This window comes from Pollicipes pollicipes, unplaced genomic scaffold, assembly GCF_011947565.3.
Source record: "Pollicipes pollicipes isolate AB1234 unplaced genomic scaffold, Ppol_2.1 Scaffold_4219;HRSCAF=4965_pilon_pilon_pilon, whole genome shotgun sequence".
In the NCBI taxonomy this organism is placed as follows: Eukaryota; Metazoa; Arthropoda; class Thecostraca; order Pollicipedomorpha; family Pollicipedidae; genus Pollicipes; species Pollicipes pollicipes.
In genome coordinates, this window is record NW_023596448.1 from 33,702,538 (window position 1) to 33,717,901 (window position 15,364).

Here is a 15,364-nt window from a genome sequence, read left to right on the forward strand (position 1 = left end):
GGCGTGCGTGCGTGCGTGCGTGCGTGCGTGCGTGCGTGCGTGCGTGCGTGTGTGTGAGAGAGGTCACGCTGTCCATGGCAGTCACTTTTTAAACATGACTTGACAGTGACTTGGCTGTGAATCGAACGGACTTCTACCGATAATCAGCTGCCTGACTAACGCGATATGACTGATATGATGTCAACTTATTATGACTCGCCTTGACTACAACAGAAGCCCTGGCCATGTTCTCCTGGCCTCATACTCCTGCCTTTTGAACCGGACCCCGCCCCTCCTGATCGCCCCGTTCTGTGTTTGGCCGTAGCTGTAGCCGGCGGATACTTGCACACACCGTTCTAGGTCTGGCCTCGGGTTGTGACTGGCCCCTGTCGAAGACCACGAGCCGAGTATGACCCTGACGCCTGTCCCTGATCTCTGACCCCTGGCTGACCTCTGTCCTGTGGCGGACATCCGTCCTGTGACTGTCGTGTGATGACCTCTGTCCCGTGACTGACCTTTGTCCCATGACTGACCTCTGCCCTGTAGCTGACCCCTGTCTGGTGACGCCGTCGACCTCTGCCCTGAGACTGACCTGTAACCCGTGGCTGACCTCCGCACGTGATCCCTCCCGCCCAGGCCCGTTCCGCGGCATCGATTCGCTGGCGGCCGAGGAGGACGTCGAGAACATGTGGCGCGTGCTCTACAAGCTGGGCAAGGCGTTCATCGACACGCCTGGACCGCGCCGCGTGGCCGAGACAGTCCGCCTCAAGGTGGAGAAGTTCAAGCAGTTCATACCTGTCATGCACTGCATCTGCAATCCGGGCATCCGAGACCGGCACTGGGAGGAGGTGAGGGTGACGACAGGTGTGGACGGCGGCAGACGGCCGGTATGCGGGTGCGTGCGTGCGTGCGGGCGTGCGTGTGGCATGATGCGTGCTCGGCTGTTTGTGCGCTATATCTGCTAGCGGCTTCGCTTCCTTCGTTTTCCTGACTGAAGCTCTGGCCTGTCCTCTGCAGCTTCTCTTGTAGCAGCGTCTATGTGCGGTGTGTTCCTGCTGACTGTTGCCGTCCAGGTTTGACACTGATGCTAGCCCGAGTTTCACATTTTGTACTTTCGCTCCCGCCCTCGCCCCTGCCGACCGCCGCCGCAACTGCAGCTTTTACGGCCGCCGCCAGATGTCAGAAGCGCTGGGCTTCAGCATCCAGCCGCCGCCGGAGGCCTCGCTGGCGCAGATGATCGAACTGGGCGTGCAGAAGTACGTCAAGGTGCTGGAGGAGATCGGCGTGTCAGCCAGCAAGGAGTACGGCCTGGAGCGCGCCCTGCGCAAGATGACGGACGACTGGACGGACGTGCTCTTCGAGTTCATCCCGTACAGGTGCGCCCGGACGTCGGCCCGGCCGCGGCGCGGATGGTGGGCAAGGCTGCGCCAGCTTTTGCTGTTCTGGAGTTCGTTCCGTTTGGGGTGTTTGTTGTAAGAAGCACTAAGGACGCGTGCCGAACCAAGGATAGAAGGAATATATGCGTTGTTTCCATTTCGCATCAGAAGCCTTCCTAAGGCGGCATGACACGATAGTTGATCTTTACACAAGTAAACAATCGGTCAACAGAGGCATGCATACCGACCTACACAGCAATGCGTATGACAGTCCGGCTGCGCGACAAAAGACACGGGATTGAGTCCCCGGGAACTGGAGCCTGAGCTGTGGCGCTGGCGCCGATCCCAGCTGACCTTTCACCCGGCGTGCGCCAGAGACACGGGCGTGAGCATCCTGTCGGCGGTGGACGACATACAGGCGCTGCTGGACGACCATATCGTCAAGGCGCAGACCATGCGCGGCTCGCCGTACGTCAAGCCGTTCGAGGCTGAGATGCGCGCCTGGGAGGAGAAGCTCGTGCGGATGCAGGTGAGGGGAAAGAAGGAAGCAGGGAGGCAGGGAGGCAGGGAGGCAGGGAGGCAGGGAGGCAGAGAGGCAGGGAGGCAGAGAGGCAGAGAGGCAGGGAGGCAGTGAGGCAGGGAGGCAGGGAGGCAGAGAGGCAGTGAGGCAGTGAGACAGAGAGGCAGGCAGACAGAGAGGCAGAGAGGCAGGGAGGCAGGGAGGCAGAGAGACAGGGAGGCAGAGAGACAGGGAGGCAGCGAGGCAGCGAGGCAGCGAGGCAGGGAGCGAAGGAGCGAGGGAGCGAGGGAGCGAGGGAGCGAGGCAGGGAGGCAGGGAGGCAGGGAGGGAGGGAGTTTGGCAGGCGGTAGCGCGCGCACCGGGCGCCAGCGGCGTGCCGTAGCCTCATCTGGCGCGACCTCCGCCCGCAGCGGTCAGGGTTTGTGTGAGATGGACCGTTGCACGGTCACCACCATTATGATATGGACCACGCCAAAATAGCGACCACATGGCCGAGCGATGCTGTATTCAACCCGCACAGGGTGTTCCGTTTCACTCAGCTGTTTAACGCTGAATGCTGGCTATTCACATGGGCCCGGCCCGGCGCACTTAAAACACTAATTAATACAGGATGCTTAGTGTTATAGTATGAGGCGCAAGTGTTTTATGGTAGCACGCCGGCGTGATCCCGCCGGGCCGCTTATTGCGAGGCTGGGCCAGACAGCACCCGGCTCGGTGAGATAACATGAGGAGGGACTACGAGGACTTGTCGACCAGCGATTTGGCTGCCCAACTCCTGTTGCTAAACAGGAGCATATTCTGGTCCCTCGTGAAACAATGCCAGGCACCGCACCGTCTCCTCTGATCTGGAGACAGGTCAGGTCAAGTCGGGTCAGGACAGGTGGTTGTCATGTTCCTCGGTCTCTGTGGCGGAGGCGCCTCACCCTTATATCTGTCTCCGCTTTTCTGGTGGGTACCTGTGGTGGTCCTCTGGTGGGTACATCTGGTGATCGTCTGATGGGTACCTCTGGTGCTCCCTTCGTGCCGTCCGTTGCGCGCGGCCGCGACAACGCCCTGTGCTGGCGTCCGGCGCGCCATCTGCTGGTGAGCTCTGCCACTAACAGTGCTCCTGCGCACCGCCAGGACATCCTGGACGCCTGGCTGAAAGTGCAGGCCACCTGGCTCTACCTGGAGCCCATCTTCGGCTCCGAGGACATCGTCAAACAGGTGCGGACAGCGCTCTCCGAGCTGGGAGCTTGGCGCGCTTCTGGTAGGCTGTCACGGCCGTTGACCGGATTTGGCGCGACGCCGTGGAAGATCGCAGATAATGTCGCTTCATGTCCGGCGCGGGGTCTCGTCTTGTGTCCCGGTCTAACGAGTAGCGGTGTTCGCCGAATCCTCATTGGAGGGACACATTGGGCTCCATGCGTCTATCAAAGTGTAGTGATGCACGTATAGTCTTATTGCTTGATTGGTAAATCAATTCGCAGTTCCATCTTCAGCGCGCTTCACCGCGCTGCCGAAATCTCAGACTTGGCCGCCATGAAATGTGGTCCGACCCGCCGACTAGCCTCGGTGACCTGAGCGGCACGGAACAAGCGCTCAGCGTCACGTCCCGGCCCGGCTAACCCGCCCGTCCGGCTGCAGATGCCGGCCGAGGGGAAGAAGTTCGTGCGGGTGGACCGGATCTGGCGGGACGTGATGGGGAAGGCGGTGGTGGACGCGCACGCCCTGGCGGCCACCGACCAGGACCAAATGCTGGAGCGGCTCAACGACGCCAACCGCCTGCTGGAGGAGATCCAGAAGGGGCTCAACGACTACCTGGAGAAGAAGCGGCTCTTCTTCCCGCGGTGAGCATGCTCGTAGACGAGGCTGCCGCTGCGGTGAGCGCCGGTGGGGGTCGATCCAGCTGCCGCTCTTGCCTTGATGCACACAGCTCGGCTGCTGCCACCTCGTGGCGGAGCGAAGGTCACCGCGCAGCCGGTGACGAGTGAATCCGAATCCGAAGCCGAATCCGAATCCGAATCCGAGCTGTATCCGATCCGGGTGCTGCTGTGTGCGGCGGCGGCGGCGGCGGCGGCGGCGGCGGCGATGGCGGCGGTGTCCTCCGTATGTGGCTCACACGAGTTTGTTTGCTCTGCAGGTTCTTCTTCCTGTCTAATGATGAACTGCTGGAGATTCTGGCCGAGACCAAGGACCCGCTGCGCGTGCAGCCTCATCTGAAGAAGTGTTTCGAGGGTGCGTCCAGCACAGATGTCAATGGAACAGGCCATCTGGCGCCACTGAAGCACGCCTCAAGGCGTTACAATGCTCCGAGGACATGCTCATAGTGTCTTGGATCGATACATTTGCTTTCCAGCTGGTGTCCGTAAAGACCGGGGCAGCGGCAGTGCTGGCTTTAGCTTTGTAAGATATGCAAGGTGATCTGGATGCACGTGTAAGAAGGAGAACGTGCGTGAATGTTGCACATGATGGATGCATCGTGATTTGGGCGTAGGTTAGAAATAGTTTGGATAGATAATCGTTGTTTCATGCAGCCTGGCATCTCATCTGCCCACTGTGATCTGACCTCATCTGTGGGTGACCGATCCGGTCCTCTGTGACCTGACCTGGCCTGCCGGGTGACCGAACCCCGCCCTCACCAGACCTCCCTCTGTGACCTGACCTTGTCTGTGGGTGACCAATCCCGGCCCTCTGTGACCTGACCTGGCCTGCCGAGTGACCGACCCCCGCCCTCTCCAGGCATCCACCGGCTGCGGTTCACTGACGACATGCTGATCGTAGCCATGATCTCGACGGAGAAGGAGGAAGTGCCGCTCAGCACCGCCATCCGGCCGGCAGACGCGCGGGTCGGTGCTGGCGCCGGCGGCCGGAGGGTGGCGCGCTCTGTGGACCTGGTGCCGGCCGGCCGATCTGTCCCACCGCAGGGGTGGTCCGCACTCGGGCGGTGGCTGTGCAGCGGGTGCTAGTCGTGTACCCGCTTGACGTTGGGACGGTCCGTGGCTGGAGTCAGATCTGGGCGGGCGTCCGCCTGCCGTTGCCGCTGACAGCTTGGGAGCCAGCTCACAGTTTGCTCCGCGGCGCGCAGGGTGAGCCTTGTAGCGCTCGTACAGTAGTTCCCTCAGCCGGGGTGAGCCAGATAGCACAAACGCGGCGTGTCCAGTGGCGATCGGTGAGGTAGAATGGTAAGCCGCCGTGTACCCGCCTGTCCACTGACCGGTGTCGTCTCGCCTCATGCCGCCGCCGCCAGATGGAGGTAAGGTGCCGGCGGGCTGTCTGAAGACCGCCCCCCCCCCCCCCCTGCCGACGGGGCGGCCGTCCCCGCAGTCGCCGCAGGGCCGTGCCCCCGCCCGTCCCGCCGGCGGAGCGGCACGATCAGTCGGACTCGAGGGGGGGGGGGGGGATACGAGAGATGGCGCGGCGTGCCCCGGGCTGGGTGGAGGTATCGGGGCCGCAGGCCATGGTTGAGCACCCACACGTTGTTTTGTGCGGGGTGCGTAACGTAGTGCGCAAAAACCCATTGTACGAGCATGAGTGATGTAAGTTCCAGAAATGGATGGTGCTTTCAGCGTTATATCTTCTGTGGTCACCTTCCCTAGGCGGTCTGTTTAGCATGTTTGCAGTTGGAGCAGCAGCAGCTGCAGCAGCCGCTGAAACAGTTGTTCTAGGCCAGCTGGTGGCGGTTGAGCTCATGAGCTCCCCAGTGTTTCCTCGGTGCGGCTGATAGTCCAGGCCTGTGCAGTTTGTCTATGAAGGTAGATTGGGATATGTCATTCTTTGCTTTATCTGTGGGCCAATGTTCCCGTGGTGTTTGCACCCTCACAGAAGGCGCTGCCCGATTTTGGGTGAGTTCATGGCAGCGCTTCCAAGCTTCTGGATGAACCCTCTCGCATCCACTTGGGGATGCCCGTGACGTCAGGACGCTGCAGTTAGGGGTTTGCAGAAGGCATCCAGATATGATTCGGGGCCCTTGCCTCTGTTGAGTCTAGCTCAGGTGCGGACTGACCTTGACGCCTACGGGTTACTCACGGTCGATAGTCTGTAAGTGCCGTTTAACGAGTGTGCCTGCTCAGTACCAAGCGCAGTCCATCTCTTGACTAGTAAGCTGGCTCCAAAGCTGGCCGGTGTAATGCGAAGCGTGGGAACTGCTGTTACACACACTTGTCTGAAGTTGGACATGTTCGTGAAGGCCTTGGCCGGTCGTTGGGCGGCCGGTCGTCTTCGCTCCCATTCACTGCTTATCCCGGCCTTTTTCAGCGCGGGAAGATGTCCAGAGAGGTAACACACGCCAAGCGTGAATAAATGCCATACAAACTGCATGGGGTGCAGCGCGTGATAAACGATAAACAGGAGAACCGGCAGACGCGATAAACTAAAGGCAACGTAGGCATCGGACGCGCTTAAAGACAGGGGTCCGAATTAGCCCCTTGTCAATCACAAAGATGCTAAATAAAGCTGATTTTCTCTTGCTTTCAGTCCAGGTCGTAGTAGCGCCGTATAAAATCGCAAGCCAATACGGCTAATTTCATGATTTTGCTCATATATAAATTCCTTCATGCGCTCATGTCCGAGCTTCTGTTCTTTCTGTTCCTGTAGCATCTTACGATGCCTTGTGTGCGCCTCTTCGCGATGAATTTCAGCGAGGCAGCCGCAGCCTTATCAACAGCGATTGCACAGTAGCCGATAACGTCCTCCGTGTGCCGCTGTGCTTTGCCTGTTCCTCAAGCGATGATGCTAACCCCGCTTCCGTCTTCTCTGTCCTGAGGCTTTCAGCTTTGTCAACTAAACTAATCACCGAACGCTTCATCGCTAAATTGATTCGACATTTGCGCTTTTGTAATCCGTCAACCAATGCTAAACCAACGGCCCTCCGTCACATCCACCGCCTGAGGTCCAGTCCACGCAGCTCCTTGGGGAGGAAAGCCGACAATTTTTGGACGTGGACGCGCGAACGGACAGGGTCAACGAGTGCTGTTAGCTCGCGCTGGCAATGTTGACGGTTGTCCCGCACGTGCGGTGCGCCTGTTGTACGGGTAAACCTGGTGACGGTTGTCGCGCACGTGCGGCGCGCCTGTTGTACGAGTAAACCTGGTGACGGTTGTCTCGCACGTGCAGCGCGCCTGTTGTACGGGTAAACCTGGTGACGGTTGTCGCGCACGTGCAGCGCGCCTGTTGTACGGGTAAACCTGGTGACGGTTGTCTCGCACGTGCAGCGCGCCTGTTGTACGGGTAAACCTGGTGACGGTTGTCGCGCACGTGCGGCGCGCCTGTTGTACGGGTAAACCTGACTCACGTCTGCCTGGCATGGCGAGTCAAACAGGCAGCCTGCCCAGCTTCTGTCCGTCACGATATGGTGCTCAGCATTTTCCCATCTGGGACAGCCGTCACTGCTCGCTGTGCTTTCCGGCGTCGGCATCCGTCCCCACCGCGGCCCCTTGGTCGGCTCCTGTGGTGGCCGACTCACCCCAGGAGCTGTGACCCACGAAACGTGATGTTTTGTAAGCGTGACGGGCGTGACGTGACAAAAATCGTGACGGGCTCCGCCCAGCACCAGCGTCGCACGTGACTTGACCTGTGCTGACCTGACCCGAGCGGCACCTGACGACCTGAGCTGACCTCAGCCGAAGTGAATGGCGCCTGACCCGACCTGTCATGACTCGAAGTGACCTGATCTGTGCGATGTTTGACCTGGGCTGCGCGCGGTATGGCTGTACCCGTCGCGAACTTGATGTGACCTATGCTAGTGAGGCCTGTACGAGACAAGGGCTGGACTTGACCTGGGCTAAACGTGACCTGGCATTACCCCCATCACGTGGCAGAGTAAGTCAGCCAGATCCAACTTGACAGGGCCTTCCGTGCAGACCTGACCTGACCTGACGTGGCCTGGCCTGACCATCGCTGGGCCTGACACGAACCGCACGCTACGGACCTGCGCATGACGTCAGCTGCGTGCAGGGCCTGACCCGACCTGATTTGACCTGACCTGACCCGACGCGGCAGGGCATGGTGGAGAAGTGGCTGTCGCAGGTGGAGCAGCAGATGATGGTGTCACTGCGGGACGTGGCCGAGCGGGCCGTCCAAAGCTATCTGAAGACGCCGCGTGAGTACGGGCCCACCCCGGCCGGGGACAGATCCCGCGTGTCTCGGCGGCACGCGGCGCGCGGCCCGCCGCCCCGGCTGGCGAGCTCGGACCCTGCTCAGCCGGGGCCCAGTGTGAAGCCTCCGGCGGCGACGGTGACTGGCTGTGGGTGGTCATGGTTCGCTGATGTCGCGAGCGAGGGGGCGCCGGCTGCGTCCCCGCGTGCCGCGTGTTGTGGTCCCCCGACCTTGTGTTTCAACTGCAGCATTTGCACTTTGGTGCGACGGATATACAAAGGCTTTTGACGGTTCTGTCAGGCGAAAATGATGACGGCAACATCCCTTAATGTGCTGAAGTACTGGGTTTAAGGTGCATCCAACAACCCGTGCTTAGCAGGCCTCAGCATGTTGGCTTCCACGCAAGCTTTTGCGAAGTGTTTGCCGCAAAGCATCATCAGACAGCGGGCCAGCGTGTGACGCATACGGCTGTTCGTGGTACCGACCTTCCTGGTAACGGCTCACACCACCCCGAGGCTCCTCCAGAGAGGGAGGCATCTGGTGGCCGTGTGACACTGACCGTCGCTCGCGGGCGCGTGCCTGTGCCGCCAGGGGAGCAGTGGGTGCTGGAGTGGCCGGGGCAGATCGTGCTGTGCGGCAGCCAGATTCACTGGACCACCGAGGTCACCGAGGCCATCCAGACGCAGGGCGGCCTGGAGGTGGGCAGGCACTGCCGCAGCGGGGCGCGGCCCAGGCGCGGCCACCGGTCTGCTGGCTGGTCTGCCTGGTCCGCCGGCTGGTCTGCCCGGTCCGCCGGCTGGTCTGCCCGGTCCGCCGGCTGGTCCGGCCGGTCCGCCGGCTGGTCCGCCCGGTCCACCGGCTGGTCTGCCCGGTCTACCGGCTGGTCCGCCCGGTCCGCGGGCTGGTCCGCCCGGTCCGCCGGCTGGTCTGCCCGGTCCGCCGGCTGGTCTGCGGTCGTGCGGTCTTCTGGCACAGATATGTGGTCCTGTGGTCTCTGTGGTTTCTTGTGGTCTCTTGGTGTCGCTTGAGGTTGCCGCATGGTCTCATGACACCCTCGTGCGGTAACGCGATGTTCTCAGTGACTGGTGATCGTCCCTGACCCGTGGGCTCATGTTCCTGTAAAGCGGTCGAACAGTTCTGCTGGGGAAGCTGTATGGTGTTCTCAAACGGTGACGCGGTGGCGGGGTTCCCCGTGTATTCGGAAATGAGTCTTTTTGAGCAGCTCAGGTGGTTTTGCGAGTTCCAGGATTGCGAAAATCGGACACAGAGCGGGCTGACCACGTGAGCTCCTCATCTGCACCACTTCCGTTATACCACAGCCGCGTTACGGGCCTGACCTGGCTTTGGCGGCTACGTCAGCCGCAACCAGCAGCTTTCCCCTGCGCACAGCCTGATCATCACACACACACACACGCCAGCCAGTCGGCGCCGCCGCCCCGGTGATGCCGGCGCCGCCTGACGCTCCGCCGCCGCCGCCGGCAGCGCTACCTGGAGACGTGTAACGGCCAGATCGACGGGACGGTGGCGCTGGTGCGGGGCAAGCTGGAGCCGGGGCACAGGGTCTCGCTCGGAGCACTCATCGTCATCGACGTGCACGGTATGGGCCGGTGCCGGCCGCTCTGGACGCTCTGGACGCTCTGGCCGCTCCGGCCGCTCCGCCCGCTCCGGTCGCTCTGGCCGCTCTGGCCGCTCTGGCCGCTCTGGCCGCTCTGGCCGCTCTGGACGCTCTGGACGCTCTGGCCGCTCTGGCCGCTCTGGCCGCTCTGGCCGCTCTGGCCGCTCCGGCCGCTCCGGCCGCTTCGGTGCGGTGGAGCGGGCGGATGTGAGGTGGGGTGGTGGGGAGTGCGGCGGCAGTGGAAGGACGGCCGCAGTGGGCGGGGATGACGTGGACCGGTGGATGACTGGCACGGCGCCCGAACTGACGTGGGCACCGGCTGCTGTGATGAACAGGCTCACTCGCTGCGTGGAACAAACTCGCTAGTCGGATAGGGCAGGGGCTCACTCGCTATATAGGACAGACCTCACCCGCTGTGCGTATGTGTGTGTGTGGAGGGGGGGGGGGGGGTGAGGTGGCTGTCTAGCCGTACAAGCCCACTCACTGTGTGGGGTTGGCCCGCTCGCTGTATGGTCTCCTCGCTGCGCCGCTATATTCAGCATGCTGGGGAAGTGATGGCGGAAGGAAGACATGGCACCTACAACGCGGCGAGGAAGCGGAGGATCGTCACCGATGGCCTCCGTGCTGACCGTGGGCTGTGCCGCCACCGCGGGACGTGCTGACCGTGGGCTGTGTCGGCAGCGCGGGACGTGCTGACCGTGGGCTGTGCCGCCAGCGCGGGACGTGCTGACCGTGGGCTGTGCCGCCAGCGCGGGACGTGCTGACCGTGGGCTGTGCCGCCAGCGCGGGACGTGCTGACCGTGGGCTGTGTCGGCAGCGCGGGACGTGCTGACCGTGGGCTGTGCCGGCAGCGCGGGACGTGGTGCTGCAGCTGAAGGAGGAGCGCGTGACGTCACCGCTCGACTTCAACTGGATCGCCCAGCTGCGCTACTACTGGGAACAGCAGTCGATCCGGGTGAGGCGGGCTGGTGACTGCACCGCTGGTCACTGCTGGTCCGGTCACTGCACCGCTGGGTCACTGCTGGTGTGGTCACCGCACCACTGGTCACTGCTGGTCCGGTCACGGACTGCTGGTCGCTGCTGGTCCGGTCACTGCACCGCTGGTCACTGCTGGTCCGGTCACCGCACCGCTGGTCGCTGCTGGTCCGGTCACCGACTGCTGGTCACTGCTGGTCCGGTCACCGACTGCTGGTCACTGCTGGTCCGGTCACGGACTGCTGGTCGCTGCTGGTCCGGTCACCGCACCGCTGGCCGCTGCTGGTCCGGTCACCGCACCGCTGGCCGCTGCTGGTCCGGTCACCGACTGCTGGTCACTGCTGGTCCGGTCACCGACTGCTGGTCACTGCTGGTCCGGTCACCGACTGCTGGTCACTGCTGGTCCGGTCACGGACTGCTGGTCACTGCTGGTCCGGTCACCGACTGCTGGTCACTGCTGGTCCGGTCACCGACTGCTGGTCACTGCTGGTCCGGTCACCGACTGCTGGTCACTGCTGGTCCGGTCACCGACTGCTGGTCACTGCTGGTCCGGTCACCGACTGCTGGTCACTGCTGGTCGTTAGCTCGAGATGGCCGCCGTTGGCAGCGGATCGCAGGAAATGGCGACGAATGGCTGCTGGCTGTTGGTGACCTGTAACCTGAATAACTTGACTGAGTCTTGAATAATAAATGATGACTGGTTACGGATGATGGCGGCTTATGAGCGGACAACTCATGACCTTTGTGACCATTGACTCGTGAGTGATGACTGGTGAGCAGTGACCAGCTGGTGATAGCGGATGGTAACAGATGACCCGTGACTGCGAATGATTGATGACTACTGACTCGAAATGATAGTTGCTAACCACAATAGCGACCGGTAACATGTGACTGATGACTGCTGGTAACATATCACTGATGACTGCTGGTAACTATTACCATCGGCTCGCGAACGCCGAGTTAACTGTTAGCTAATGATGGCAGCTGGTAGCGGATAACTGACTGATATTCAATAATTTAGTATATAATAACAGCGCTGCTTATGACTGGCGACAACGGACAGGTGAATGATGAATGATGACTGGTGACGGATGACTGACGGGTGATGACGGTTTAGTGGCTGATGACTAGTGACTAGTGACATTAGTGACCCGTGACCGGCGGCTGGTGACCAGTGACCGGCGACGGGCGCGCGCCCAGCTGCACTGCGCGCTGCCGGGGTCGGCGGGCGCCCGTCCGCGCGCCACCGTGGTGACCCGGCCGCCGGCCACAGGTGCGGATGATGACCACGGACCTGGCGTATGGGTTCGAGTACCTGGGCAACTCGGCCCGGCTCGTCATCACGCCTCTCACCGACCGCTGCTACCGGTACGGCAAGGACGGCGCCGCCGCCAGTACGCGGCGCCCCGCCGCTGCTCGGGTGTGTTGCCTCGTGTGGGTGTGTGCGTGTGTGTGCGTGTGCGCGTGCGCGTGTCTGTATGGGTGTGTTGGTACGTTGTCGGCATGTGCAGATGCGCCGTCGCTGGATTCGGTCTGGTTGTCATGAGTGGCATCTTTGCCTGCCATCACGGATACGGCTAGGTGGCCGCCTCTGTCAGCATATGCGCCGAACATGGTCAGACAAATCTCCTCTCAAATGCAACCGATCGCCTATCTGTCAAACAGTGGTGAGCAAGCGATACGTAGCTTAAACTCTGGCTCCGGCACTACGCGAGGCAATGCTGCATGCGGCCGAGTCTGCCGGGCCCTCCAGAACGGTGATCCAGCCAGGCTTCGACGCGTCGGGTCGGCGAGAGGTGGCGCTGCCTCTGTCGGGTGGCGCGGCGGCCGGCTGTGCTACGGCAGGGCGTGTGCCTGACGCCGCCTCCGTGGCCAGCACGCTGATGGGGGCGCTGAAGCTGAACCTGGGCGGCGCGCCGGAGGGCCCGGCCGGCACCGGCAAGACCGAGACCACCAAGGACCTGGCCAAGGCCATGGCCAAGCAGTGCGTGGTGTTCAACTGCTCGGACGGGCTGGACTACCGCGCCATGGGCAAGTTCTTCAAGGTGAGGCCCTGTGCGCCTGCGCTGGGGCGGGCAGGCGCTGTGCCGAGGCGGAGCGGCTGTCGTGACAGGTGCTGCCAATAGCAAACCGATGACGCGCAAGACAACGGCCAGTTGTCGTCGTCTGCCCTGGGGCTTGTATGGGCCGTTTGCAATGATGTGCGGTGTCGATAAGTTATATGTGATGTTGATTTTGATAAGCTTGTCGGCCGGCGGTCGTAGAGTGGGGCGTGAGGTGCGGACTGGGGCTGTGAAGCGGGGTGTGGGGTGCGGGCTGAGGCTGTGGAGTGGGACGCGAGGTGCGGGCTGAGGCTGTGTAGTGGGGTGTGAGGTGCGGGCTGAGGCTGTGGAGCTGGGTGTGAGGTGCGGGCTGAGGCTGTAGAGCGGGGTGTGAGGTGCGGGCTGAGGCTGTGGAGTGGGGTGTGAGGTGCGGGCTGAGGCTGTGGAGCGGGGTGCGAGGTGCTGGCTGAGGCTGTGGAGCGGGGTGTGGGGTGCGGGCTGAGACTGTGGAGCCAAGTGTGGGGTGCTGGCTGAGGCTACGGAGCGGGTTGTGGGGCGCGGGCTGAGGCTACGGAGCGGGGTGTGGGGTGCGAGCTGGGGCTGTGAAGCCGGGTGTGGGGTGCGGGCTGAGGCTGCGGAGCGGGGTGTGGGGTGCTGGCTGAGGCTGTGTAGCGGGGTGTGGGGTGCGGGCTGAGGCTGTGGAGCGGGGTGTTGGGTGCGAACTGGGGCCGTGAAGCCGGGTGTGGGGTGCGGGCTGAGACTGTGGAGCGAAGTGTGGGGTGCTGGCTGAGGCTACGGAGCGGGGTGTGGGGCGCGGGCTGTGGCTGTGGAGCGGGGTGTGGGGTGCGAACTGGGGCTGTGAAGCCGGGTGTGGGGTGCGGGTTGAGGCTGTGGAGCGGGGTACGAGGTGCGGGCTGAGGCTGTGGTCGCTGCTGTTGGCCTATATCGGCGTAGCTTCTGTGCTGCTCGGATCTACGTAACCCAGTGTCGGACGCTACAAAACTAAAAGAAACGGAAGCATCTAGAGGTTCAGCGCTCTGTGTTTTGGCCCCCAATTGGAGTGCCGTTATCCCGCGGTCTCCGTTAATTTAAACCGGCCACGCAATATCGCACTGTTTTGTCTCCTCACCGCGATAACATCGAGCCACGCTTCCACCGTTTGTATTGTCTTTCCGACCCCGCGATCCCGACAGCCGACGTCGCAAATCGACGCATCGTCGTATTTGGACGCGTCGGCTGTGAAGCTGTGCATCCCGGAGATGTCCCGTCCAGCTCCCGCGTCCCCGTTCCCTGTCCTCGCGTGAACAAACCTCTGACGCCGTGACTCCCCGTCCGAGCCGGCACATGACAGCTCGCCGTGCGCACTCTCGAGCGTCCGGCATCCCCGCACCGGCAGAGCATGCCCCGCCCCCCGCTCACCAGCGCCGCCGCCGCCGCCGACAGGGCCTGGCCCAGGCCGGCGCCTGGGCCTGCTTCGACGAGTTCAACCGCATCGAGCTGGAGGTGCTGTCGGTGGTGGCGCAGCAGATCCACTGTATCCAGCAGGCGATCGTGGCGCACATGAAGAAGTTCATCTTCGAGGGCACCGAGCTCGTGCTCAACCCCACCTGCTGCATCTTCATCACCATGAATCCCGGGTGGGTAAAACCGGAGGCCGTGGGCGCGCGGCTGGCCGCGGCCACCTGCTGGGTGGGGGGTTAGTGCGCGGTGAGCGCGGGGTGGGCTGGCAGTGTGTGGAGGGCTGTGTCACTGAGACCAGCTTCAGGAGCCAGGGTCGGAGCCCGGAAGACTATGGGACCAGAGATCCGTACATTCATAGATCACCCTTTTTTAGATCCACACTATGGATCTGGATCCAGGTTATATACCCATAGATACATATACATAGATACAGGCACACAGGTTCCAGTCCACAGATCCGGATCCACAGATCCGGGTCCATAGATTCATTCTTGAGCTCCTGGCGCATCCTTCCTATCAGTCAGTGGTCGGTCGTCTCACCATGACCTGTCCGTTCCCTCCCGTGACCCACCATGCGTCAGAAGCCTCCCATTCCGCCGTTCGCACAGCGTGCTCCGACTGTGTGGCCTCGTGCGGCGCCCACCGGCGTCTGCCTGGCGCCAGTGCCGCGGGATGGACGGCAGTGTGAGCAGGTGTGAGCGAGTGAGCGAGTGTGGGCGAATATGTGCGAGTGTGAGGGAGTGTATGCGAGTGTGAGCGGGTGTGAGCGAGTGTGAGCGAGCGAGCATGAGCGAGTGCGGGCGAATATGTGCGAGTGTGAGCGAGTGAGCGAGTATGAGCGAGTATGAGCGAGTGTGAGCGAGTATGAGCGAGTGTGACGGAGTGTGTGCGAGTGTGAGCGAGTGCGAGCGAGTGCGAGCGGAGGCCGGTCAGTGACGCCGGCCGTCGCCCTGGTCCAGGTACGCCGGCCGACAGGAGCTGCCCGACAACCTGAAGGTGCTGTTCCGGACAGTGGCCATGATGGTGCCCGACTACGCCATGATCGGCGAGATCTCGCTCTACTCGTTCGGCTTCATGACCGCCAGGGGGTAGGTCTTGTAGGATGGCCTTGCCGAACGTCAGAGTGCTAGGCTTATGGGGGATGCTCGATGACCGCCAGAGGCTGGGGGGGGGGGGGGGGAACGGTCTCAGTGATGTTTGGCAGCGACGGCGATCACTCTCTCCCGATGGCCGTCAGCTGATTGGGTAGTTATCGAAGCTCCCTGTTCCATACAGAGTATGGAACAGGGGGCTCCGGGCGTGGCCCAATCACTTCCGAACC

At 62.4% G+C, this 15,364-nt stretch overlaps 1 protein-coding gene across 1 annotated transcript in view; it reads left to right on the forward strand.

The window, feature by feature from the left end:
- Positions 1-757: 757 nt before the first annotated feature.
- The window catches only part of LOC119095230 (dynein heavy chain 3, axonemal), a 31,261-nt gene continuing 16,654 nt past the window's right edge, over positions 758-15,364 (forward strand). Inside the window, exons 1-15 of the mRNA XM_037218099.1 lie at positions 758-827; positions 1,156-1,355; positions 1,731-1,884; positions 2,998-3,081; positions 3,502-3,704; positions 3,998-4,092; positions 4,597-4,703; positions 7,855-7,954; positions 8,542-8,648; positions 9,433-9,547; positions 10,417-10,520; positions 11,814-11,908; positions 12,417-12,585; positions 14,026-14,219; positions 15,003-15,131. Coding sequence (XP_037073994.1) covers positions 780-827; positions 1,156-1,355; positions 1,731-1,884; positions 2,998-3,081; positions 3,502-3,704; positions 3,998-4,092; positions 4,597-4,703; positions 7,855-7,954; positions 8,542-8,648; positions 9,433-9,547; positions 10,417-10,520; positions 11,814-11,908; positions 12,417-12,585; positions 14,026-14,219; positions 15,003-15,131 — 1,904 coding nt within the window. The 5' untranslated portion in view covers positions 758-779. The remainder of the gene's footprint in view (positions 828-1,155; positions 1,356-1,730; positions 1,885-2,997; positions 3,082-3,501; positions 3,705-3,997; positions 4,093-4,596; positions 4,704-7,854; positions 7,955-8,541; positions 8,649-9,432; positions 9,548-10,416; positions 10,521-11,813; positions 11,909-12,416; positions 12,586-14,025; positions 14,220-15,002; positions 15,132-15,364) is intronic.